Raw genomic sequence first — 27,760 nt, forward strand, 5'->3', positions numbered from 1 at the left:
AAGCAGAATTGAAAGATGAACATTTTGGAATTGGTTTGAAGTAAATATGATGAAGGAAGAGATCATGAAAACAATTATTTTGACCTTTTTCGTGACCTTGACCAGATGACCCTCAAAATATTGGAGAGTCTATTTGAGACCAATGCACATCTATCCTGGAACTTTCATGAAGATTGGTCCAGCTGTTTTCCCGTAATGTTACCAAAAAAAAAAAAACAAAGAAACAAAGAAACCCCACTGAAAACAATATCTCGCTGTGGACTCCGTCCCGGGTGAGGCAAAAAGTGACATGATTCTAGTCAACCTAGTCATGTTTTTCTTGAAAAATCCACTCAATAAGTGTATGATAATGATATTGTGGCAGCGGGGGCATGGTCAGGCGCCAGTCTGTGACAGGAGGGCGGAGTCAGGGAAGGTAAGTGGCAGAATCACTACACTTGACGGCAATTAACCTGTGTTTGTCTGTGTCTTCCCAGTGACCGCGCCCTATTTAAGGAGGGAGAGCGAGAGCAGAGGAGCTGATCCCCGAACTAGACGCTGGTTGTGTTGATGTGTGTCTGTGCATTCAAAAAGTTGTTCACTGAAAAGTGTGGCAATAAAGCCCTTTGCAAACCTGCTCTCTGTCCTGCCGTCCTCTGTGCTCTACTCACCCCTATCGAACTGCTACAGTGGTGCCGAAACCCAGGAAAAAGTGGAGCACCAGCCGAGCAGCCCCACAGAGTCCTCCCCGTTCGTCGAACTGGTCCACGCCCTCGCCACGGCCCATCAAAGCCAGCACCAGGCGCTCGTCACCCTCCAGAAGGAGCAAGAGCGACGCTTCAAGGCCCTGGTGCTGGCCCAACAAGAAGATCGAGAGGCGTTCCGGCACCTCCTCGCGTCGGCGGGGTCCACCAGCGCTCCTACTGCGGGCCCATCTCCCCTCACCGTCACCAAGATGGGCCCGCAGGACGACCCCGAAGCGTTCATCACGCTCTTCGAGCAAGTTGCCGGAGCCTCGGGGTGGCCGATGGAGCGGCGCGCCTCCTCCCCCTGCTAAGGGGAGAGGCACAGCTGGCCGCGCTACAGCTCCCCACCGACCTCCAGCTGGCCTACGCGGACCTCCGCCGGGCTGTCCTCCAGCGCGTGGGGCGCACCCCAGAACAGCAGCGCCAATGCTTCCGCGCGTTGCACTTGGAGGAAGTCGGCCGGCCGTTCGCGTTTGGCCAGCAGCTCCAGGACGCCTGCTGGCAGTGGTTGAGGGCCGACAACCGCGACGCCGAGGGAATCATCGACCAGGTGGTGCTGGAACAGTTCATCGCTCGCTTGCCAGCAGGAACCGCGGAGTGGGTCCAGTGCCACCGCCCGGCGTCGCTGGATCAGGCAGTCGAGCTGGCGGAGGACCATTTGGCGGCTGTCCCGGCGGCAGGACAGCAGACGGCATCTTCTCTTCTCTCCTCTTCTCTCTCTCTCTCCCCCTCCTCCTGTGTCCCGTCCTCACCCCATTCCCCCACCGCGGAGGCGGGGGCTGGCACCTCCCCAGCCTTCCCGTTTCTCCCTTCTGTGTCTGTCTCTCCCCCACCTCAGGTGAGTGAGCCCCAGAACACCGGTGCAGAGGGAAAGCCCGGGCCGGTCTGCTGGCGCTGTGGGGAGCCGGGCCACCTTCAACAGCAGTGCACGGCGATGGAGGTGGGCACGGTGGTTCGGATCCCCGACGCGCCAGAGGCCGCCCTCGATTGGGCCGGAGCGTATCGCATACCGGTGAGTATCCAAGGGGGGGATACATATCAGGCATTGGTGGATTCTGGTTGTAACCAGACCTCAATTCACCAAAGCCTGGTGCAACACGAGGCATTGGGGGGTGCACAGGGGGTGAAGGTGTTGTGTGTGCACGGGGACGTTCACAGCTACCCTTTGGTGTCGGTCCACGTTTTTTTCCGAGGGGAAAAATTTATAGTGAAGGCGGCGGTTAATCCTCGCCTTACCCACTTTGTAATTTTGGGGACTGATTGGCCGGGATTTCGGGATTTAATGACACGCTTAGTAAAGAGTGAGTCCTGCCATTTGACAGGGGGAGGTCCCGGTGTCGCTTTGGCGGGAGCAGCTGTCACAGAGCCATCCACGTCATCTCCGCGTCAGAGTGAGGAGCCGCCGGCTCCTCCTCTCTCTATTGGGGAATCCCTCGCGGATTTCCCATTAGAACAATCGCGAGACGAGACTCTGCGACATGCATTTGACCAAGTGAGAGTAATCGATGGTCAAACGCTCCAGCTGAACGCCACCCCGTCCTTCCCCTACTTCGCGATTATGAAGGATAGGTTATACTGAGTGACGCAGGACACTCAAACTAAAGAGCGAGTCACGCAACTTTTAATTCCAAAGAGCCACTGGGAATTGGTATTCCAGGCGGCTCACTTTAATCCCATGGCTGGACACTTAGGGCAGGATAAGACACTAGCCCGAATAATGGCCCGATTCTATTGGCCGGGGGTTCGCGGCGATGTTCGTAGGTGGTGTACGGCGTGCCGTGAATGCCAGTTAGTAAATCCAGCGGCCATTCCAAAAGCGCCTTTGCGCCCTCTACCATTAATCGAGACCTCGTTCGAAAGGATTGGGATGGATCTCGTCGGGCCATTAGATCGGTCAGCACGAGGGTACCGCTGGTGGACTATGCAACGCGATACCCGAAAGCAGTGCCTTTGCGCAATATCTCAGCACGCAGTATTGCAGAGGCACTCTTCCGCGTTATCTCCCGAGTTGGAATCCTGAAAGAGATTCTAACTGATCAAGGCACCACATTTATGTCACGGACACTGCGCGAACTGTATGGGTTTTTGGGGATTAAGCCGATCCGCACCAGCGTGTATCACCCACAAATGGACGGTTTAGTGGAACGGTTCAACCGCACCCTCAAAAATATCATTAAAAAATTCGTAAGTGAGGACGCACGTAATTGGGATAAGTGGCTCAAGCCCTTGTTGTTTTCAGTGCGAGAGGTTCCCCAAGCCTCCACGGGGTTCTCCCCGTTCGAATTATTATATGGGCGTAAGCCGCGCGGCATTCTAGACGTGCTGCGGGAAAATTGGGAGGAGGGACCTTCACAAAGTAAGAACGAAATTCAATACGTTATGGACCTGCGCGCAAAACTCCACACGCTCACCCACCTAACCCAGGAGAATTTGCGGCAGGCCCAAGAACGGCAAGCCCGCCTGTACAACAAGGGTACGCGTCTTAGAGAGTTCACACTGGGAGATAAGGTACTCGTACTGTTGCCCACGTCGAGCTCCAAATTAATTGCCAAGTGGCAAGGACCCTTTGAGGTCACACGGCGAATCGGGGACGTCAACTATGAGGTAAGGCGAACGGACAGGGGTGGGGCGCTACAGATTTACCACCTCAATCTGCTTAAACTCTGGAATGAGGAGGTCCCCGTGGCGTTGGTGTCGGTGGTTCCGGAGAAGGCGTAGCTGGGGCCGGAGGTTCAAAAAGGGGCATTGACATCACGTACCTCTCCGGTCCCCTGTGGAGACCACCTCTCCCCGACCCAACTCACAGAGGTCACCCAGTTGCAGACCGAGTTTTTGGATGTGTTCTTGCCCCTGCCCGGTTGCACTAACCTCATAGAGCACCACATAGAGACGCCCCTGGGGGTAGTAGTGCGTAGCCGCCCTTACAGACTACCCAAACACACAAAAAAAGGTGGGTCGGGAAGAACTTCAGGCCATGCTCGAAATGGGCATCGTCGAGGAGTCCCACAGTGACTGGAGCAGCCCGGTGGTCTTGGTACCCAAGGCCGACGGGTCGGTCCGGTTCTGTGTGGACTACAGAAAAGTCAACGCGGTGTCTAAATTCGATGCGTACCCAATGCCTCGTATTGATGAGTTGCTCGATCGACTCGGCACTGCTCGCTTTTATTCGACACTGGATTTGACGAAGGGATATTGGCAGATCCCCTTGAATCCCCTATCCCGAGAAAAAACGGCCTTTTCCACACCGTTTGGTTTACACCAATTTGTCACCCTTCCGTTTGGGCTGTTTGGGGCACCCGCTACGTTTCAGCGGCTGATGGATAGAGTCCTCCGCCCCCACGTCACGTATGCGGCCGCGTATCTAGATGATATCATCATCTATAGTAATGACTGGCCGAGGCACCTTGAACATCTGAGGGCCATCCTTAGGTCGCTGAGGCGAGCGGGGCTCACAGCCAACCCAAAGAAGTGTGCGATTGGGCGGGTGGAAGTACGGTATTTGGGCTTCCACTTGGGCAACGGGCAGGTGCGTCCCCAAATTAATAAGACGGCAGCGATTGCGGCCTGCCCGAGGCGCAAGACCAAAAAGGGGGGTGAGACAGTTCCTGGGGCTGGCTGGCTATTACCGTAGGTTTATACCTAATTACTCGGACGTCACCAGCCCGCTGACTGATCTCACTAAAAAGGCGGCCCCAGATCCGGTCCAGTGGACGGAGCAATGCCAGCAGGCTTTTTCAGAGGTAAAGGCTGCACTGTGTGGGGGGCCACTTCTACACTCCCCTGACTTTTCTCTCCCCTTTGTGTTGCAGACCGATGCGTCGGACAGAGGGCTGGGGGCAGTTTTGTCCCAGGAGGTGGAGGGGGAGGACCGCCCCGTCCTCTACATCAGTAGGAAGCTGTCAGTGCGTGAGGGGCGCTACAGCACCATTGAAAAGGAGTGTCTGGCGATCAAGTGGGCGGTCCTCGCCCTCCGTTACTACCTGCTGGGGCGCCCGTTCACCCTCTGTTCGGACCACGCGCCCCTCCAGTGGCTCCACTGCATGAAAGATGCCAACGCGCGGATCACCCATTGGTATCTGGCACTCCAACCCTTCAACTTTAAGGTGGTCCACAGGCCGGGGGCGCAGATGATCGTGGCGGACTTCCTCTCCCGTCAAGGGGGGGGGAGTCGGCTGCGGGCCGGACGGCCGCCCGGCCTGAGTCGGGCGGTGGGGGTATGTGGCAGCGGGGGCGTGGTCAGGCGCCGGTCTGTGACAGGAGGGCGGAGTCAGGGAAGGTAAGTGGCAGAATCACTACACCTGACGGCAATTAACCTGTGTTTGTCTGTGTCTTCCCAGTGACCGCGCCCTATTTAAGGAGGGAGAGCGAGAGCAGAGGAGCTGATCCCCGAACTAAACACTGATTGTGTTGATGTGTGTCTGTGCATTCGAAAAGTTGTTCACTGAAAAGTGTGGCAATAAAGCCCTTTGCAAACCTGCTCTCTGTCCTGCCGTCCTCTGTGCTCCACTCACCCCTATCGAACTGCTACAGATATCGACCAAAGAATTTGTTTGTTTGTTTTTCTGTTTGACAAAATAGCTTATAGAGCGGCAGCTACAATTACCAACGCCTTAACGATCTTTTGGCCATTGGAAAAGTTGAAAAGACTTTCAATATGTAAATTGTGCATGAATAATTATTCAAACGTCCACTGGAAAAAAAAAGAGTTGATTCCTGATTACTTAGTGTATCAGATCACGTGACACCATTCCACAATTATCGACACCTTTGTCCACAGTTATCGACACCATTCCACAATTATCGACATCCAGATGATTATTTATAATTAAAAAAAAAAATCAGTGTGTGGTATTAAGTTGATGAAACATAGTTTTGATATAAACTTTGTTGTACATAGACATATTGAGTACAAAATATCTTTATATAAATATATCGATGTCGGTGCTTACATAAATAAGAAGGTAATTCTAATGTTTGTAAACAAATGAACTGATAATGTTGAACCTGTGTCAGAAAATCTTTTTGTTCCACTTTCTACCCACTTTCTAAGAATTTTCATAGATCACATTTTGTTAATCATTTGTTGTTTGTATTAATTTCTAGTTTTGTAGTTTACCAATAAATATCAACAGGCAATTGACATTGTAACCACATGAAAATCCAGGTCAAAGGTCACATGTCATTCCTCGAACCAAAATATAAAATGTCTACTGATATTGTAATGTGTGGTCGAGATTTACAACAAACTGCAAAAAATATTTTCTGAATGGAATAGAAAAATCTGAATATTTCAAGCATGTAATTTTTTATATGCTAGGAATTTAATTCTGGTCTAATTCTATTTACTGCAATAGGATTCCAAATAATCTATAAACATTCCATTCTGTTATGAATCAGAAAAATAAATTATAAATCACAGCACTTTTATTTTTTTAAAGTACTTCATCTACTTCAACAATGTTACACAAAGATCGATCCATAACAGTTATAAATGTCACTTAATTCCACAGCGTGTCGATAACGGTGGACACCAGTGAAAGTGATCACTATTATCAACACCTCACGTGATTCTCAAACGCGCGTTTAGATACAAAATGGCGACTGTCAAATGAAAGAGTAAGAAACAAAGTAGGTTTCGACAAGGAGATCATGAAATATTGGTGAATTTGATCAGTAAATACATGTCCATGATCTTTCCACCATGCTTATCTGCGATGATAACGTCCGGGTTTTCCTCAAATTACTGATCATGCTAAAAAAAAAAATTCCATCTCAGGTAACGAGCTGTGTCATCAGACGACAAGATCAAAGGGTGAGGCGGGTTTTACGGTTGATTAATTAGCCAATAATAACTGTTGTAACTGAAACTCACCTTTGTAAAATTGTTTTTTATTGGTAAGTCTGAAAAGGTGTCGATAATCATGGACTGTCGATAATTGTAGCCGCAGTTCTAATAATACAAAATTGAAAAGAAATTATGTAGGAAGTGCTGTTGTTAAAAATGTACATGGATAGAAAGGAAAAAAGAAAAACAAGTAAACAGGCAAAAAATAAAAAAGCGACGTGATTCTAATCACTCCAGTCATGTTTATCTCAAAAAATCCACTCAATAAATGTATGATATAGGCACTTCACCTTAAAATTTCAAAGAGGTTCAATTCACCTTAAAATCTGCTCCCTTTTAAAGGACACCTGAAGAAGAACATAGCTTTTTGAATTTTAAAATAATCTTTTACAGTTGCAGAGATATGGTGATTTTAGTAAAAATCAATAACAGTAATTAAGTATGATGTATTATAGACAAAAACTTGTGCAATAAAATTTTTTTTTTTCAAGAATTACAAGAAGATTCAATTTCCCAGCATTAGTTAGTCCTTTTAACAGGTACAAACCATATATTTCTGTAATCAGCAACTCCATACCTATATGGTGATAATGTCATGAATGGCATACAGACAACCTTGACCTTGAAACGACCTTCATGCACTGGAAAAAAATCTCAGCTGATGCAGACACAGCAGTTCCAAGTATCTTATTCTCAATTCATCAATTCATTACTCCACACAATTAATGTTGCTGATTGATTGATTGATTGATTGCACTGCTAGTTGAGTGTAGTTGACAGCTTGTCACCTCATTAATTGACAGAGGTGGACAGTAACGAAGTACATTTACTTGAGTACTGTACTTAAGTACACTTTTTGAGTATCTGTACTTTACTTGAGTATTTTTTTTTGGGGGGGTGGAGCTTATGACTAAGTTCACTACATTTGAAAGACAAATATCATACTTTTTACTCCACTACATTTCTATCAAGGTCCTCGTTACTCGTTACTATGATGCAGCTTTGAAAGTGGATGTTTTTTTTCTTTTCTTTTCTCAAATGTGATTGTTTTTTTCACAAGTGACACTAAGACAGACTATCAGTAATCACTAGGGTCACATCTCATCCATAGACTGGATAAAACCAAGATCGGTGATTTCTCTGCAGCATTATTTGAACACGATCAGTTGATGGCAGAATGGAAGGAGGCGGTTCTTCTGGGGAATGCACACACACCCATGGCTTTACCTAGAACCCATGTTTCAGTTTTCTCAAAAGATTAAAGATTCATTTCGTTTTAAATGTTTGCTTTGTTTGCCAAAAACAGAGCACATCACAACCTACAAAAACTCACCATCCAACCTGTGGAAGCATATTGAGGTATATAAATGTTTTATTCCAAGAGAAAGCTTGCAACAAAGTTGTCTGTGCTTTTAGAGCTAGTGATAACGTTGCAATAGCTATGCAGACTGGTTAGTCAAATGACTTTCTATGGATTTGCCCGCCAAGTTGCCATAGCCTTGTCCACGACTAACGTTAACACATAGCTAGTTAACTTGGACACTGTTAGTTAGCATGTAAAAACAGAGTTATGCTAACATGAATAAAGTTAACTTATCTGAAGTCCTTTCAGAAATATGTTTTAGCATAATCTTGCCAAATAAACAGAATGTAGAAATCTTTCTTTTCTAGTAGCGTTAGCTACCCAATAAGATTTTAAGTTTGAAAAGAGTTTGCTAGCATGTCAGGTGGAGCTTCACTGACTAGCTAGCTTAACATTAAACCACCATGATGGCACAGCATGTGTTCATTTTGTGAATTCACATTTCTGTCTTTGGTAACGGCGTTAGGCTTTGTAAGCGTTGTGGCAATAATACAGCGATGCACTGACAGAAAATGTACTTTTAATACTTAAGTACTTTTAAAAGCAAGTACTTCGGTACTTTAACTTAAGTAAAAATTTGGCTGGAGCACTTTCACTTGTATCGGAGTAACATTTGACCAGTGGGATCTGTACTTTGACTTAAGTAATGAAGTTGGGTACTTTGTCCATCTCTATTAATTGATCAGTCATTGATAAAAATTAGCTGACCCCCCCCAACATTGTAGCACAAAATAGAAAGGGTCTACATGGTCCTGATTGGTACTGTTAGAACCAGAAAAGGTTGTAGTTTTATGAGCAACTTAGTTTCGGAGGTTAACCCTAACAATTACGACAGGAAATGCAAAAATATCTCACCTTTGACACATTTTCATCCAAGGCTGGCATTTTGTTTTGGACCGGAAAAAAGGCCTATGTCATCCCTAGCATTCTCATTTGTTTGAAAGTCAGGGGGAACCCATTTCATATTTAAGGGAAATTTCCAAATCTAATTTTGCTATACGACAAAGTTCCTGCTGCGCGCTCACTGCACACAATGCATATGGCACAACGCGTCACCCACTTCTCTGGCTCTAGCGCTGAATGTGAAGTGTCTATAGAATAAAGATATCGGCCAAAGAATTTTTTTTTTCTGTTTGACAAAATAGCTTATAGTTAATATTAATCAAAGTAGGTGTGTTGGAATTTTTTTTCCCTCAGATATTACATTTTGACCTGAGATAAATGTCATCAGATAGAGCTCGGAAATCCTTTTCCATTGATATATGTCGGGTTACTGTATGTGGTATAGAAAAAAAAGTGATGGCAAAATGAATTTCGTTAAAAAGCTCCTTGCTTTTTGCATTGACATTTGCATAGAAATGAAGAAAAATGTCTTGACCATCTTTGGTTCAAGGTACAAAAATTATCATAACTTTCTTAAAAACTGAGTAAATGTCATGAAATTTTCAAGAGATATCCACAATTTCAAGTGCTTTCTATTTATGTGAACATCAGCTGCCTCCATTAACTATGATGCCTAATTAGCATACTGATTAATAAAAACTACAAAATCCAGGTTTGTACAACAAAACCATAAAAAAATTAAATGACTTTGCAAAGCTAGTTTTATTTTAAAGGTATAACTTGTGATAATTTGCAAGAAAAAAATTTAAATTTTAATAGTGTTGATGTCTTAAAGAACTAATCATTAACCATTAGTCTAATGGCGTAGCCCATTTTCAGCCATCAAAAACAACTTTTTGATCATCAACTGATTAAAATTTCACCAAATTACAGCTAAGGAATGGTATTAATTGCCATATTACCCTAAATTGTGGTCATTAGTTAGTGAAGTGGTTTATCAGTAATTAAATCCAAGCGAAAATTTCAGCAGCAAAAAACTACAATTTATTGCAGCTGAACTGGAAAAATTCAAAACCGTAGTGAGATAATCTACTCTCCTTGCATAATGAGCAGAAAGACCGTTAGAAACCGCCAATCAGAAGCTAATTTGCTGGGACAACCCTCAAGCAGCAGTGCACTCACTGGAACAGCGTGGTTGGCCAGCCAGTGCAGCCTGCTGTCTGAAGATTGTGGTGTACCTGAAAGCTGGAGTGAATGAATGAATGAATGATAGTCAAACTCTGTTGAAAATTCCAGTTTGAGCTGACCAACTATTAGCTGCCCTAATAGGCCTAGTTGGTGGTCATGCTGGTAGACCATCTTGGCCTTACATTTGTGTTAGCTTCTTAAAAAATAGCTTGACTAGATATAAATGACTTGCAGCCACATGATCAAAATGTGCTACGTCATGAGCGTTCGTTATGATGGTGGATATACAAAGCAACCAAGATGACAGCCGCTGAAAGTGTGTCTGTAAACAATGCTGAATTTTCTCAGTATTACCACAATTTGAACAATCGAGCGAAGATATAATACAAAGAGAAGATAGATATGTGTGGTTTTGACCCATATTATTTTAAAAAGTCAGACCTTTCTGAAGATAAGATGCTTCTACTGACCATCGAATACGACTACAGGTCATTTCATCCAATGGCCATTTCGTCCAAAGCCTTTTTCATACGCACTATCAATTATTTTATATTTCAGGTATTTGTTTGTTCGAAAAAAGGAGGAATTCTCAATGGAATTTGACCGAAGCAAAACACATTTTTGTAAAGCAAATGAGTGCCATAGAACGTGCGCTTCGACACTAAAGAACGTACTAAGGGGGGTAACCACGTCGGCCTGTGACACTTGCTGACCCTGGGATGAGTTAACTTCCTTGTCATTGCAGGCTGCTCGCTTGCATGTCTGTGTTTCCGGCTAGATCAAATTAAATCTTCAGATGCCGAGCAGCGCTCTCACGGGGGCTTTGTTCGCGAATCCCGGGCCGAGAAGAGATCCTACCGATCCGAGACCATGCTCTTTCAAAGGGGGAGACTTAGAGGGAGGTGCCTGTAAAATTTGGCTTCGCTGCGAGCTCCGTTGGCCGAGTTATTAATTGTTAAAGCTGGTTGGATCGTATTAAATCTTAAGGCACAGAGCAGTGCTCTCGCGGGGGCTTTGTTCACAAACACCGGAATACCTGAAATATCAGATATATCTATCCATCAATTATCTATACCTTATCCATCAGGGTCATAGGTGAGCTGGAGCCAATCCCAGCTGAGATTAGGTGAGAGGCAAGGTACACCCTAGACAGGTCACCAATCTATCACAGGGCTAACACAGAGATGGACAACCATTCACACTCACACCTATGGACAATTTAAAGTAGCCAGTTAACCTCATTCACATGTCTTTGGACTGTGGGAGGAAACCGGAGCACCCTGAGGAAACCCAAACAGGCATGACAAGAACATGCAAACTCCACACAGAAAGGACCCAGTTGGCCACCAGGTTCAAACCGTGAACCTTCTTGCTATAAGGCTAAACACTGCACCGCTGTACTGCTTTGGCAGGACAGTTATTAAAAAAATACTATGTAGCATTTTAACTATAAAAGGAGCACAGACCATACAAACTCACCTAATTTATCTTTTTTATTTAAATATGTACAGTGCCTTGCAAAAGTATTCATCCCCCTTGGTGTTTGTCCTGTTTTGTCGCATTACAAGCTGGAATTAAAATGGATTTTTGGAGGGTTAGCACCATTTGATTTACACGACATGCCTACAACTTTAAAGGTGTACATTGTTGTTTTATTGTGACACAAACAATAATTAAGATGAAAAAACAAAAATCTGCAGTGTGCATAGGTATTCACCCCCTTTTTGTATGAAACCCCTAAATAAGAGCTGGTCCAACCAATTCACTTCATCAGTCACATAATTAGTTGATTAAGATCCACCTGTGTGCAATCAAAGTGTCACATGATCTGTCACATGGTGTCTGTATAAATCAACCTGTTCTGGAAGGACCCTGACTCTGCAACACTACTAAGCAAGCAACATGAGAACCAAGGAGCCTCCAAACAGGTCAGAGACAAAGTTGTGGAGAAGTATAGATCAGGGTTGGGTTATAAAAAATATCCCAAACTTTGAATATCCCACAGAGCACCATTAAATCCATTATAGCAAAATGGAAAGAATATGGCACCACTACAAACCTGACAAGAGAAGGCCACCCACTAAAACTCACAGACCGGGCAAGGAGGGCATTAATCAGAGATGCAACAAAGACACCAAAGATAACACTGAAGGAGCTGCAAAGATTCACAGCGGAGATGGGAGCATCTGTCCATATGACCACTTTAAACCGCACACTCCACAAAGCGGGGCTTCATGGACGAGTGGCCAGAAAAAAAGTAATTGCTTAAAGAAAAAAATAAGAAAACATGTTTGGAGTTTGCCCAACAGCATGTGGAAGAAGATTCTCTGGTCAGATGAGGCTAAAATTGAACTTTTTGGCCATCATGAGAAATGCCATGTGTGGTGCAAACCCAACACCCTGAGAACACTATTCCTACAGTGAAGCATGGTGGTGGCAGCATCATGCTGTGGGGATGTTTTTCTTCTGCAGGGACAGAAAACTGGTTAGGACTGAAGGAAAGCTGGATGGCAGTAAATACAGGGCAGTTCTGGAGGAAAAATCTGTTTGAGTCAGTCAGAGGTTTGAGACTGGAACGAAAGTTCACATTCCAGCAGGACAATGACCCTAAACATACTGTTAAAGCTACACTGCAGTGGTTTAAAGGGAAACATTTAAATGTCTTGGAATGGCCTAGTCAAAGCCCAGATCTCAATCCAATTGAGAATCTGTGGTATAACTTGAATATTGCTGCACACCAACGCAACCCATCTAACTTGAAGGAATTGGAGCAGTTTTGCCTTGAGGAATGGGCAAAAATCCCAGTGGCTCATTTGCTAAGCTAAGCTAATAGAGACTTGCCCCAAGAGACTTGCAGCTGTAACTGCAGCAAAAGGTGGTTCTACAAAGTATTGACTTTTGGGGGGTGAATACCTATGCACTCCAGATTTCTGTTTTTTCATCTTAATTACTGTTTGTGTCACAATAAAAAATTATTTTCACCTTTAAAGCTGTAGGCATGTTGTGTAAATCAATGGTGCTAACCCCCCAAAAATCCACTTTAATTCCAGCTTGTAATGTGACAAAACAAGACAAACACCAAGGGGGATGAATACTTTTGCAAGACGCTGCAAAAGCCACAATCAAATCATTAAACATTGTTTTAGATGCATTTAGCCATCATTGACTTTCTCAAAATAAGAACGTTTCATGACTACTCCCAAAGTATCCGAGCAAACAGCTTTGACAAATTAGTCAGCAATAATTAGTGTCAAGGCGGCACGGTGGTGTAGTGGTCAGCGCTGTCGCCTCACAGCAAGAAGTTCGAGCCCCGTGGCCAGCGAGGGCCTTTCTGTGTGGAGTTTGCATGTTCTCCCCGTGTCCGCGTGGGTTTCCTCCGGGCGCTCCGGTTTCCCCCACAGTCCAAAGACATGTAGGTTAGGTTAACTGGTGACTCTAAATTGACCGTAGGTGTGAGTGTGAATGGTTGTCTGTGTCTATGTGTCAGCCCTGTGATGACCTGGCGACTTGTCCAGGGTGTACCCCGCCTTTCGCCCGTAGTCAGCTGGGATAGGCTCCAGCTTGCCTGCGACCCTGTAGAACAGGATAAAGCGGCTAGAGATAATGAGATGAGATGAAGTCAATTACCAGATCAGTGTAAATAAGCATCAATACATGACATGTCCTTTAGCGCCCTCTAGGAGTGCTGTGTTGTTATTACATTACATACTGTACAAGAAATGCTGTAGCTTGTTAGCTCAGTAAGTGGCCAAGTAATGCTAATTATGTTTATTCTGGATGTAATCTATTCTTTTCCCCAGTAGATTTAAACATTAACAAATACTTCAGCAACACATATTTGCCAAGAACACAAAATTAATTTCTTACTTAGAATCTGTTTATTCATACACCATTTCAATTTTCCAAATCTACATTGCACATACAGTTATTTCACTTCAGATCTGTGCATATATTTACCCACACAATTAAATCTTTCTCAAACACGTGAAATATTCCAGCTTCAGTTTTTTACCCATCTGCTTATTTCTTGGGAAAGAAGCACCTCAGGTGACATGCTGATATGGGATTTTGCTTTGGTGCTCACTGCTGACTTGCAGAGAGCAAATCTAGAGGGTTTCTGCAAGCTGTGTCGTTGTGCCTTCATGCCTCTATATGCTGTAGAAGTGATCTGAGAGACTGCCTTAACTAAGACTCAGTTGCACTTATGGAAATAATCCCAACCATATTACCGAAGCTTCACACTTCTTTCCCTACTATCGTTAGTATCTCTAGTCCAGAAAAGTGCTCATCCAGTTGTATCATTTAAGCTGAACACAGTTTACTGGCTCAGTCATTCGAGAAATAGGACACAGTGGCTTTTTAGAGATTGTATAAAATAACTCAAGTTCAAATGAATTTCAGTAAGCAACACACTGGATGCGATACAGTTATGGAGAATCGTTTCGGCCAAGACGCTTTCGGTTCAACTGCATTAACAAGGCTTATGTTTAGTTAGTTGCTACATACAGGGAACGTTAACGAGATTAGTATTTTACTGAGTAGACTCGTAGGCTAAATCTAGATCAAAGGCCCATTATTTATGCAACATAAATAGGACAGTACATGGTATTCTGTGAAAACTTTTTACTAATTATTTGAATCAACATCATAGCGGGAATGTCAAAATACCCTGTTGCACAGTTGCCAGTAGTATTGTATTGTATTCTCCAGGCAAGGAAGCATTAGATTCCATAATATTGTGTAAAAGCTGTATGTCAAACTAGGAAACTCATTGCTCCAAAAGAAAATCATGCTGTAGTTCTTGAATTTATTGTTATATTTTAAGGGATGAAATAGTACAGCCACTTAATACAAAAGTATATTGCAGCTATAAGAAGGGCGAAACAAATAAATTAAATAAAATACCATCTGGATAGCCATTTTTTTCTTTGTACCACAGTAAAAAAGAGGCTAACAATCACAAGACTGGCTCGCAAACATGCTTTCGGTCAGTTTAGTTCATACGATCATCATTACTCATCATAATGGTCGACTGGCAGCTGCCCTGGACGTTTGTCCCCATGCGCTCTGTCATGATGCTGAATCCTTTCTATCTTGCTATCTTGCTCTCGCCCCCTCTCGTCCTCTCTCGCTCCACTGGTCTTCATTTCTCTGTCTCTGTGTGAACAGACAGAGGCTAGAAGCAGCTGGTTGGAGGTACAGTGGGTGGTGAAAACAGCTGAGGATCAGACATTGTCTGTCTGTGTAATTGGCTGGGGGTCTTCATTCATTGGCCTTTGGGAGGCACTGAGAGGATCGTGTGATTGATGGAGAGACTCGGCTGACAGACTGCGGCTAGAGAGAACACTGCTGAGACTGGGCTGACGTCTGCCGCGTGGCTGGGCCTCAATCTCCACCCGTACCTCAATATTGGTCCCCTCCCTGCAGTCACATATGGCAGCAATTCCAGCTTCACATTGTTTAACTCTCATAATCTGTTCGCTATTTGTAATGGAGTCCACTCTACAAAATACATTAGCATACAATATCATGTTGGTTCCATTTCACTTAAAACTCTAGTCTTGATAAATATGGACCCACCTCAAAGCAAAGGTCTGTGTGCTGCTAAAGACACACTCCTCAGCAACATCCGCATCATCTGATTTGCTGTCTTGTTTGGTGCTTACCACCTGTACATCATCAGATGGATCAGAGGATCCCTCAGGCTGTGAGAGGACAGCACTGGTACTGGGTAACGCTACTGCTTCATCCGCACTCACTTCCTGGAGACTGATCTCATTTAGCGCTGGCTTGGGCTGCCCAGTCCAGTGATCACTGACTACATGGGAAAACAAAAGATCTTCAAGAGAAGTTGAAACTTCAGATCAGAAGGTTGAAATGTCAACTAAACAATTTATTGTGGATTTTTTAAATTGGCGTCAATACCACAGGCATGATTAATATACAGTTTACTAATATCAAAAGTGGAATATTTTCCAGTGTCATTGCTACAGTGATCCAGGACTCTGTTAGATGAGCAGTATAAAAAAAAATAGTTAGCTAGTTTATAATTCATACCTCACACCAAATAAGGTTCTGAATATATCTAAAAAAAAATTTACTCAGATTGTATATTAGCATCTAGACTTACAAGTGGCCAGGTCCTCTAACTGGATCTTCCGCATTTCAGGGGCTTCAGTTTGAGGCCTGCACCAGCCGTTACGACACAGAGACATGGGGACGACGCCGTAAACATATGTCAGCATCAGAGGCACTCCAACCGCTGGAAATATCGAGCAGACATATTCAAATGTATTCCCAGTTTTGAGAACTTGCATCCCTATGTTGCCGATCAACAAAAACAAACTTCCCAGTAAGTTACTGAATCTACTACAGTATCCAGCATAAGTATAAGAACGTGGTCCAAGTCATTTACATTCATTTACAATCCCAATTCCAAAAATGTTGGGACACTGTGTAAACTGTAAATAAAAACAGAATCCGATAATTTGCAAATCATGGAAACCCCATATTTCAAATGTTGAAAATGAGACATTTTATTGTCTCATTCATCTCATTATCTCTAGCCGCTTTATCCTTCTACAGGGTCGCAGGCAAGCTGGAGCCTATCCCAGCTGACTACGGGCGAGAGGCGGGGTACACCCTGGACAAGTCGCCAGGTCATCACAGGGCTGACACATAGACACAGACAACCATTCACACTCACATTCACACCTACGGTCAATTTAGAGTCACCAGTTAACCTAACCTGCATGTCTTTGGACTGTGGGGGAAACCGGAGCACCCGGAGGAAACCCGCACGGACACGGGGAGAACATGCAAACTCCACACAGAAAGGCCCTCGCCGGCCACGGGGCTTGAACCCGGACCTTCTTGCTGTGAGGCAACAGCGCTAACCATTACACCACCGTGCCGCCACATTTTATTGTTTTTTGAAAAATATATGCTCATTTTGAATTTGACGTCAGCAACACATTTTCAAAAAAGTTGAGACAGGGGCATGTTTACCACTGTGTTGCATCATCTCTACTTTTAACAACACTCTGTAAATGTTTGGGAACTGAGGAGACCAGTTGCTGTAGTTTTGAAAGAGAAATGTTGTCCCATTCTTGCCTGATACACAATTTCAGTTGCTGAACAGTTCGGGGTCTCCTTTGTCATATTTTGCACCAAATGTTTTAAATGGGAGACAGGTCTGGACTGCAGGCAGGCCAGTTTAGCACCTGGACTCTTTTACTACAGAGCCATGCAGTTTTAATATGTGCAGAAAGCGGTTTGGCATTGTGTTGCTGAAAGAAGGAAGGCCTTCCCTGAAAAAGATTTTATTTGGATGGCAGCAAATTGCTCTGAAATGTGTATATATCATTCAGCATTAATGATGCCTTTCCAGATGTACAAGCTACTAATGCATCCTCATACCATCACAGATGCTGGCTTTTGAACTGTGCACTGATAAGCTGGATGGTCCCTCTCCTCTTTAGCCTAGAGCAGGGGTGTCAAACCTGATCCATAAAGGGCCGTGTGGCTGCAGGTTTTCATTCCAGCCATGCAGCAGCACCCTGATTTGGCTTATTCAATCAACTGACACACCCACCCTTTAATCAAGGGTGGGTGTGGCTGCAAGTATTTGACTGTGTGAAGACAGTTCAGTTGATTGAATGAGCCAAGTCAGGTGTGCTGCTGCATGGCTGGAATGAAAACCTGCAGCCACAAGGCCCTTTATGGATCAGGTTTGACACCCCTGGCCTAGAGGATGCGGTGTCCATGATTTCTAAAAATAATTTCTACTTTTGATTCGTCAGACCTCGGAACAATTTTCCACTTCACTTTGGTCCATCGTAAAAGAGCTCGGGCCCAGAGAAGGCAGCGGTGTTTCTGGATATTGTTTATATATGGTTTTAACTTGCATGTGTGGATGCAGTAATGAACTGTTTTCACAGACGATGGTTTTCTGAAGTGTTCCTGAGCCCATACAGTGATTTCCACTACAGACATGTGTCTGCTTTTAATGCAGTGTTGCCTGAGGGCCTGAAGATCACAGGCATCCAATGTCAGTTTTCAGCCTTGTCTCTTGCATACAGAGATTTCTCCAGATTCTCTGAATCTTTTAATGATATTATGTACCATAGATGATGTAATCCCCAAATTCTTTGCAATTTTACACTGAGGGACGTTATTGTTAAATTGTTCCACTGTTTGCCCATGCAGTCTTTCACAGAGCGGTGAACCCCTCCCCATCTTTACTTCTGAGAGACTCCGCCTCTCTGGGATGCTCTTTTTATACCCAATCATGTTCCTGACCTGTTGCCAATTAACCAAAATTTTTTTTTAGCATTACTTAACTTTTTCGGTCTTTTGTTGCCCTGTCCCAACTTTTCTGGAACGTGTTGCTGGCATCGAATTCAAAATTTAAAAACAAAAAAATCTCTTTAACATTTGGTATGTTGTCTTTGTACTATTTTCAATGAAATATAGGATTTCCATGATTTGCAAATCTTCACATTCTGTTTTTATTTATGTTTTACACAGCATCCCAACTTTTTTTGGAATTGGGGTTGTACCTAGTCTCACATTTCTGATTTGCTGCTCAAACTGTTTGAACCTGTCTGAGTGCTGGCGAGTGCAAGAGAGCAATCAAACAAACTGCATTTTTAATTTTGGTGCAATTATCATGACCATTAAAGTTTTAAATCTAATACTTTGTTGTACTTTTTTTTTGTCAAAAAGTACCATTTCCATGAATTCAAAACATTCTCAATTTGAATGAAACCAAGGGTGCCACATCAGAGCAAACGGCACCGCAAGCATGGGCCAAAACAATACTAGTGTGAAATGGGGAAAGGGTGGGGCCTCGAGAGAGTCAGATAATATTAGTGAGTACAAAACCCTGCACAAATATCAATTGGCTTATGAGTGGCTTTTATTATAAAAAAGACAGCTCTTTTGGTGTGTTTTGGACAACATTCCATTGTATGCAAAGTGTGCAAAGGTTGGCAGGTATAACAGTCCATCCATCCATCCATCATCGCTTATCCTGTGCAGGGTCACGGGCAAGCTGGAGCCTATCCCAGCTGACTATGGGTGGGTACACCCTGGACAAGTCACCAGATCATCACAGAGCTGACAAACAACCATTCACATTCACACCTACGGTCAATTTAGAGCCACCATTTAGCCTAACCTGCATGTCTTTGGACTGTGGGGGAAACTGGAGCACCTGGAGGAAACCCATGCAGACACGGGGAGAACATGCAAACTCTGCACAGAAAGGCCTCCATTGGCCGCTGGGCTCGAACCCAGAACCTGCTTGCCGTGAGGCAACAGTGCTAACCACTACACCACTGTGCCGGCAGGTATAACAATCTTTTTAAATATTTATTTTTGGTATTTTCCATCTCACTACTACAGTATACAGCTCTGATATAAAGTGTTGCATGTCCATTGCTTTGCACACTGCAAAAAAAAAAATGAAAACTGCATTTGAGGAGAAAATTCCTTAATACGAGTGAAATTATCTTGCTGCGTGGACAGATAATTTTACTTGACAAGACATCTTGGAATAAGCTGGTTACAATTTAGAACTAGTCTGAATAATCTCAGAGTTGGTGTCTTGTATTCTTCTAATAGGAAATGCTCGATCGTTTCAACTATTTTCAAGATATTCTAACTTAAGATATCATTTTTGCAGTGTAGAAGAAAGCAAGACACCAACTCTGAGATCATTAAAAGCAGGGCTTTGAACCGGTTCAAGGAACGAAAACGAAAACCGGGAACTTTTTCTATTTCACATGGAACAGAAACGAAACCAGAAACTTTATTATTTTTTATGTTCCGGAACAGAAACGCTTATTAAAAATAATGGTAACCGGTTAATACCGGTTTTTATTTCGTTCCTCAAAGTTTCTGTAGCCTACAAATAGTCATTCTTCTCCTGCGGAAGTTTCTATGACCCGCTGGGGTTCACTTCCTGTGTGACGTTCGCTGATTGAATGGAGAGAGCGGGAAGGTGGACTACTAGTGAATACTAGGTGAATTACTGAGTGTCTGAGCAAAGAAGAGCCTGAACGATGCAACCTCCCTATTGGCTGTTTGTAAAAATGTATCAATTGTTGCCCTTCCCACGGGAATCATCGCGGGCTCGAGAGACGAGACAGTTCGTTGGTAGCAGAACAAAATGTCTGGACACAAATCGGGTTTTCAGAAAAGGAACGGAGGGTCGAAAATACAAAAAAGGAGGCAGAAAATGCAAAACGAGTTTTAAGGTAGGACAAATGGTTACTTTTTAAGGCAGCCCGCCGTGGCTGCCTGCAGGCTTATTTATTATAGCCCATTGAGTTAAAATAGTTGATATAAAATGTTTATAGTTATAGTTATGTGATGGTTGTCCTGATTTAGACTGGTGGTTTTTTTTTTGGGGGGGGTTGCGCGATGTTGCACCCGGGTCCAGATTAGGGCAGAACCGGCCCTGGCTACATTTCAGGTGTAGTTTGTTATGAATGTATGTACTTGCATAGATGTGTACTTGGTCTTCCAATATGGCGCCTAACAAAATCTCGCGGCGCGGTGACGTCATGCGGTAGCCCTCTATAGGGCCTGACTAGCCTTTGGTAACACACTAAACGAATTATCTTTCATTTTTGGCACTTTTTCTGTTTGTGTAGATGGGAAGACATACTGAGAATCCAAATCGCCAACATTTGAAATAATAATTGTTTTGAATTATTTCTTGTCTTATTTAATGAAGGTTGTAATAGAATTAGCCTACATTTGGCTTAAGCTGGATGAGACAGAGACATAATTTTATAGCCATTTGTTAAACAGCTGACAGGGAACGTAATTAACCGTTCCGGGAACGAAATTTTTTTGTTCTAACCGGTTCGGGAACGTCTATTTAATGGTGGAACCCAAAACCGGAAACGTTAAAATTCCGTTTCTGTTCGGAACGAACCAATAGGAAAAAAATTCCGGTTCAAAGCCCTGATTAAAAGTAGTTCTAGATTGTACCCAACTTATTCCAAGATGTCTTGTCAAATAAAATTATCTGTCCATGCAGCAAGATAATTTCACTAGTGTTAAGGAATTTTCTCCTCAAATTCAGCTTTCGGTTTTTTGCAGTGCAAGATAACAAGAGGAATGATCTACAGTCCCCAGATATGACCTAAATCCTCAGGAAAGTATAATGTAAACTTGTGGCATACTCATCTCATTATCTCTAGCCGCTTTATCCTGTTCTACAGGGTCGCAGGCAAGCTGGAGCCTATCCCAGCTGACTATGGGCAAAAGGCGGGGTACACCCTGGACAAGTCGCCAGGTCATCACAGGGCTGACACATAGACACAGACAACCATTCACACTCACATTCACACCTACGCTCAATTTAGAGTCACCAGTTAACCTAACCTGCATGTCTTTGGACTGTGGGGGAAACCGGAGCACCCGGAGGAAACCCACGCAGACACGGGGAGAACATGCAAACTCCACACAGAAAGGCCCTCGCCGGCCACGGGGCTCGAACCCGGACCCTCTTGCTGTGAGGCGACAGCGCTAACCACTACACCACCGTGCCACCCGCACTATAAACATACAGGAGAATAATGGAAGCAACAAAGACTGGGTCAGTGGCTCATTTTAGCCAGGGGACAAAAGATCTTCATTCTCCATGGTGTGGAGTAAAACAGAGTAACATTGTTTACACCACTCTGTAGCAGTCTTGTGCTCAGGGGACAAGGGCCCTCTGTGAATCTGTTAAAACTGGATCAGTGCTGAGAGCAAATTCACAAGCAGGGCACTGAGAGGAGGCGGGGCACTGCACAATATGAATTCACACCACGCCATGGAGATCGATCTGACACTTCAATGGCAACAAGCTGCTGTAATTTTGCCACTAAAGCCCTCGCTGCGGCCACGATACTGAGAAACATATGACTCATCAAGGGGCTAGAGGAGCGAACATATGTGTGAGAAAACAAGACTCGAAGGCATCACTGTGCATGAACAGACCCAGAGCTCAACTTCCATTTGTTTCCATGGTGCTTAGCAGTATGACAATATGTAGAAGGACATGATTATGCATGTGAGCATGCACGTGTATATCACTATACGTGTGCACAGTGCAGTTCCCCCAGATGGTGACCCACAACAGGAAGCAGAGCTTTGCTGTGGGAGTGAGTTTGAACACCAAGCATTTAGTCAGCACTTTCTTCCAACACAAGCCGCCTTACATGAGTAACAGCCTACTAGCGATGGGAGGCATTCTCTACCTCGCATGACATCTCACCTTTCTCTTATGGCTACGTTTAAAGTGTATAGGGGAGAGCGGGGAGACTTGGGACAGGGGAGACTTGGGACCGTTTGTACATTTAATTTCAAGTAATCAGGTTTTAGATGACATCAGAAGTTAGATGTCGCCCCTGAGAGTAACCTACTTCTTTTGGAGCTACGAAGCTGGACACTGCCGTAAGATTTGTGGAGTTCAATATTTCCGTCAACCAAAACTTGTATTTTCTGCTTCACACTCCACCTCCATTCTATGGTGTAATGTACACTGGTGAATTCAGGATTTGTTAGGAATTAAAGTGCATATCACGGGTAAATTCAGGAGCAAGATCAATGTAATTCTCCTATTTTATATTAAACTTTGGTCAAATATCTGTCACATTTTGCATTTTGTGCAATTTTTTTACCTTGCGCAATACCAGAAAAATTCAGTTGAAATCAAGCCATTTGAGGCGAATTGGTCTGCCTCTGAAAAAACTTGCCATTTGGATTTCCCGGCAAACACTGATTTTCGTGACGTCACGTGCGGGACGCCTCCCTCTGAATCCTACGTCAGCGCTGGTTTGTTTATGAGAAAACAGCCGTATTGTTTACATCCCCGGTGTTGTCTCCGTCATCTTCACTACTTGAATCATCATCAAATCCAAACAGATGAAGCCCCAATTCTGACATCTCATTATATTTCCGTTATTTCATTATATCTCATTATATTTATATAGCTTCCGGTTGAGAGTACGTCGTGCGCGTTCTGGCTGCCGCTTCTCACCGGAGCTTTTTTTTGTTGTTTTTTTGTTTTATTTTATTTCTTTTTCTATTTTTTTTCTGTGTGTTTGTGTAGTTTGATGTTTGTTTGAGTGTTTTCTCCACCGGTTGTGTGGTAGCTCCGGACCTAGTTTTGGGCGTCGGTTCCCTCCAGGCCTTGGTTCGCCGTGGGTGATGCCTGCGCTCCCAGCTGTGGACTGCATTGAGCTCGTTGCTCATTTTACGTCATGGTTGTCCAGCGCTCTGTGCTTTAATGCTTGGTGTGATGTTCCGAGCGATGTTGCTCGGTGGTGTCGCGGCGGCTGTGCAGGCGGTTTGGGACACACCAGCGCTTTGCATGGCGGACCTTCTCTGCTCGCTGTGTGGATCCATGGCGTGGTGTTTGAGCGATGTTGCTGACGGCATCACGGCGGCGGTGCTGGAGATGTGGGACTTGTTTTCGTGCGCCTTTTGGTGGGACTGTGGCTGCTACACCACGGGAATTACATCCTGACCCCTACTTGGTGGACTTTTTACTTTTAATTTTTTATTTTTTTATTATATATATATTTTTTTTCTTTCTTTGTCTACTATTTATTTGTTATCTGTGTGTGTGTGATTGTGTGTGTGTGTGTATGTGTGTGTATGTTTGAACTTCCTGTAAAGCGTCTTTGAGTACCATGAAAAGCGCTATACAAAACAGATGTATTATTATTATTATTATTATTATATTCTTCATCCAAAGGTGAAGTAACATTGCACTCAGGTGACAATTCCATATTTCAATGCAAAATCGCTAGCTGCTAAACTTGGTCTACACAGGCTGTGCACTGAAACCGTGTAAGCTCTCGCAGCTTGCTAGCGCTTCCGCAGGTGACGTCACAAATCTGTCTCCAGACTCCCTTGGGATTTTTCCAGACACGTTTTGTTATTTTATTTTTTTCTGCTGTAGACAGATGGCCTTGTGCAAAATTACCCTTCCGGATGAGTGTGTAAAGGGACATTCTCATCTCATCTCGTTATCTCTAGCCGCTTTATCCTGTTCTACAGGGTCGCAGGCAAGCTGGAGCCTATCCCAGCTGACTACGGGCGAAAGGCGGGGTACACCCTGGACAAGTCGCCAGGTCATCACAGGGCTGACACATAGACACAGACAACCATTCACACTCACATTCACACCTACGGTCAATTTAGAGTCACCAATTAACCTAACCTGCATGTCTTTGGACTGTGGGGGAAACCGGAGCACCCAGAGGAAACCCACGCGGACACGGGGAGAACATGCAAACTCCGCACAGAAAGGCCCTCGCCGGCCACGGGATCTCGAATCTGGACCTTCTTGCTGTGAGGCGACAGCGCTAACCACTACACCACCGTGCCGTAAAGGGACATTCTTTCATATAAAAAAGAAAAAAACGAAATTGGTCCAGGACATGCACTTGAAAGTACTACGTATGCAGCTTAAGCCCTATTCGCACGGGATAAGTATTACCTGTGGACCTCTGGTAATTCGGAATAATTACAGAGAATGTCTGAGTTCTTAGTCCCGTGCGAATGCTCCATGTCCGTAATTTGCCAAGTAATAATTCCGCCGCGAATTACCCACTGTGTTTCGGCAAAACACAGACGTCCAGTGGTAATACAAGTCCCGTGTAAATGCGCATGTCTGTGTTTGTAATTATTAAACGCGCGTCTCTTGTACTTTTCTGGAGTGAATAATGGAGGATACGGGCGAAATTTTGATAAACAGCATTTCAGGGGCAAGTGGTAGTAGGCCTATCCCGTATTTGAACCAGATAAGCATTTTGAACTCCTGTCTACTAGTGTTATGACGTTCGCGAACGAACCGATTCTTTTGAACGGCTCCTAGGCATGAACGATGAGAACCGAGTCTCGAGCTGGGGGAGCCGTTCTTTCTGTCGTTCTTTTTCTGTACTGTGTTTCAGATGAAAAAGCTTTTGCCCAAGGACAAGAAGTAGGCTAAACAGCATTTGCCTTTTATTTATTCAAGTTTTATCTGTTTGCCTAATAGTTCAAATTGTTTTGTATATAGTTTATAATGCTGTTGTGTGATATTAATGATAATATTGTGGGAAAACTACTTTGCACGGACGTTCATTTAATTTATTCTATCGTCATTTTGTTTGTTCTATTTTTGTGTATTTTATTTGTTTATCTGTTTGTCTAGTTGTATCTATTTTTCTAATAATAATATATTTTTTGCATTAATAGTTTGTTTTTTCCTATTAAAATAATCTTGTGTTCTTGTTATAACTTTATCTATTTATCTGAATGTTTAGTTGTATCTATTTTTGTTACAATTTCAATATTTTTAATGTAGAAAGTTTGTTTTTTTCTATTAAAATGTTCTTGTGTGATAACTAGTTCTTGTGTTATATTTATTGTAGTTGTATCTATTTTGTATCTCAGACTTAAATATTTTTGTAAAACAAGTGTTTTTCTATAAAATATTCTTGCGTTCTTGGTAACTATGTTCTTAAGTGGGTTCTTTTTTTTTTTTTTACAGAAAAGCCGTTCTGCATGGACATTCATCGTTCTGCAAGCCCTCATTGTTTTTTAATGGTTATTTATGAGCGTTTAGGGGTTACAATAATGTAAGTCTAGGTTGCTTTATATAAAAGGTATGTCCAGAAATATTGATGTCACTGTCTAAGCACAAGCAGAGGGATGTGGCTTCTTTAGACGCTGTCTTCTTAAAACTGAATAAATATTTAAAAAGAGCCAAATGAGCCAGTCTTTTGAACGGCTCTTTTCAAAGAACGGATCACAAAGATGCGGATCCCATCAAAGAGCCGTAAATCCCATCTCTACTGTCTACAAGATGAAACAGGATGCTGTGAACTTACGACACATCCGGTCACAATGTCTGTAAATTCAGTGAATTACAGACTTTTGCTTATCCCGTCCGAATGCGCCACACAATAACACAGAGGTGCGGGGGTAATTGCGAATTACCAGAGGTCCATAGGTAATACTTATCCCATGCGAATCGTACTTTAGAGTTACCATATATAGTATTATTTATTAAACTTAAATTCTGGGGAAAAACATTTAAAGGTAGACTGCCTTTCAGATTTTTCAAGTGTAGGTCATAAAAAGAATTTTCCCCGACACCCAATTATTTTTGTTTAGTGCACGGAAAGCTACTGAATTTGAATCACAGACTTCCAATTTTATTAGTTTTTTAAAAAATAGAACAATTAATGAATTTACACCCACGTGGCCCTAAATTCTCCGCTATTTTTTCCTGCTTCACCATGACCCAATTCAAGATACTACGTCATGCATCATGTGGTGGGCTTTCCCCGTTCACTCAAGGCATTGTGGGATACAAATTTGAAACAAGAGAGAAAAATGGAGGACGTGAGTGTGCAAATGAAACGTGAAAGACGGACTACAGTAACGGAAAGCGAGAAGAAAAGACGTTATGTTGCGAAGGAAAAGAAACACGGAACCAAACTAGTAAATATAGTTTGGTCAGCGAGCACCTCGGTGTGATCAGCTATTCGTTTAGCGACAGAATGATGTAACTGTCAGTGCACGGTCAAAAGTAAACCTGCGCATGTGCACACAGACAGACTTCCTCTGTCTGCTCGACTGCGTGAAGCGAGCAATTTCATGCACATTATTTGCTAGGGAATCTCCTCATATTAAATAACTTCCCAGCCTGTTTTTTTTGTTGTTGTTTTTTAGATATTGCAGAAATAAACATCTCATCTCATCTCATTATCTGTAGCCGCTTTATCCTGTACAGGATCGCAGGCGAGCTGGAGCCTATCCCAGCTGACTACGGGCGAAAGGCAGGGTACACCCTGGACAAGTCGCCAGGTCATCACAGGGCTGACACATAGACACAGACAACCATTCACACTCACATTCACACCTACGCTCAATTTAGAGTCACCAGTTAACCTAACCTGCATGTCTTTGGACTGTGGGGGAAACCGGAGCACCTGGAGGAAACCCACGCGGACACGGGGAGAACATGCAAACTCCACACAGAAAGGCCCTCGCCGGCCCCGGGGCTTGAACCCAGGACCTTCTTGCTGTGAGGCGACAGCGCTAACCATTACACCACCGTGCCGCCCAGAAATAAACATATATCACAATAACCAAATCTCAGAGGGAACTAAATTTCACCAATTTTATGAAATCGAAAGGCTGTATAGCTTTAAGGATTTTTTTTGTTTTTCAAAATGCCCAGATGGGGAGAGTTGGGACAGTTCATGTTACAGTTTTTTCTTGAGGTTTACAAATATAAAATTGTTGAAAAATGTTTGTTAAAAATGTGGGAGTTAAACCTGTATGAGGATGAAGCTTATTTCATTCCTTCTTAAGAATGGAACCGTTTTATCTAGTCAGGTTTTGGATAAACTGATGTTTTTCTATCGCCATACCAGCATTGTGTGTTCATACAGTTCATATGGTACCAATAAATAAAAATTAAACATGTTGGCCTATGCATTTTATTTTTGTTCCATGTCTCCCCACTATGTCCCTAGTTTCCCAACATAATGTCCCATGTTTCTCCTCAATGTCTCATATCTCCCTACAAAAAGTGAAGCCTGAAGGCCAGTATACCCGTATGTGACAAGATATATGTGAGAAACTAAACTTGTGGTAAGAGGGTATAGTATCCATCCATTATCTGTAGCCGCTTATCCTGTTCTACAGGGTCGCAGGCAAGCTGGAGCCTATCCCAGCTGACTACGGGCGAAAGGCGGGGTACACCCTGGACAAGTCGCCAGGTCATCACAG

The 27,760-nt window shown here is 43.6% G+C and overlaps 1 protein-coding gene across 1 annotated transcript in view; it reads right to left on the reverse strand.

Annotated features, from left to right (window-relative positions):
* Positions 1-15,177: 15,177 nt before the first annotated feature.
* si:ch211-278j3.3 (E3 ubiquitin-protein ligase RNF19A) overlaps positions 15,178-27,760 on the reverse strand; it is a 43,917-nt gene continuing 31,334 nt past the window's right edge. Inside the window, exons 7-9 of the mRNA XM_060916090.1 lie at positions 16,095-16,226; positions 15,545-15,803; positions 15,178-15,385 (exon numbers count right to left, since the gene is read on the reverse strand). Coding sequence (XP_060772073.1) covers positions 15,190-15,385; positions 15,545-15,803; positions 16,095-16,226 — 587 coding nt within the window. The 3' untranslated portion in view covers positions 15,178-15,189. The remainder of the gene's footprint in view (positions 15,386-15,544; positions 15,804-16,094; positions 16,227-27,760) is intronic.

The sequence above is a fragment of the Neoarius graeffei genome, chromosome 3 (assembly GCF_027579695.1).
Source record: "Neoarius graeffei isolate fNeoGra1 chromosome 3, fNeoGra1.pri, whole genome shotgun sequence".
NCBI classification, from domain to species: domain Eukaryota; kingdom Metazoa; phylum Chordata; class Actinopteri; order Siluriformes; family Ariidae; genus Neoarius; species Neoarius graeffei.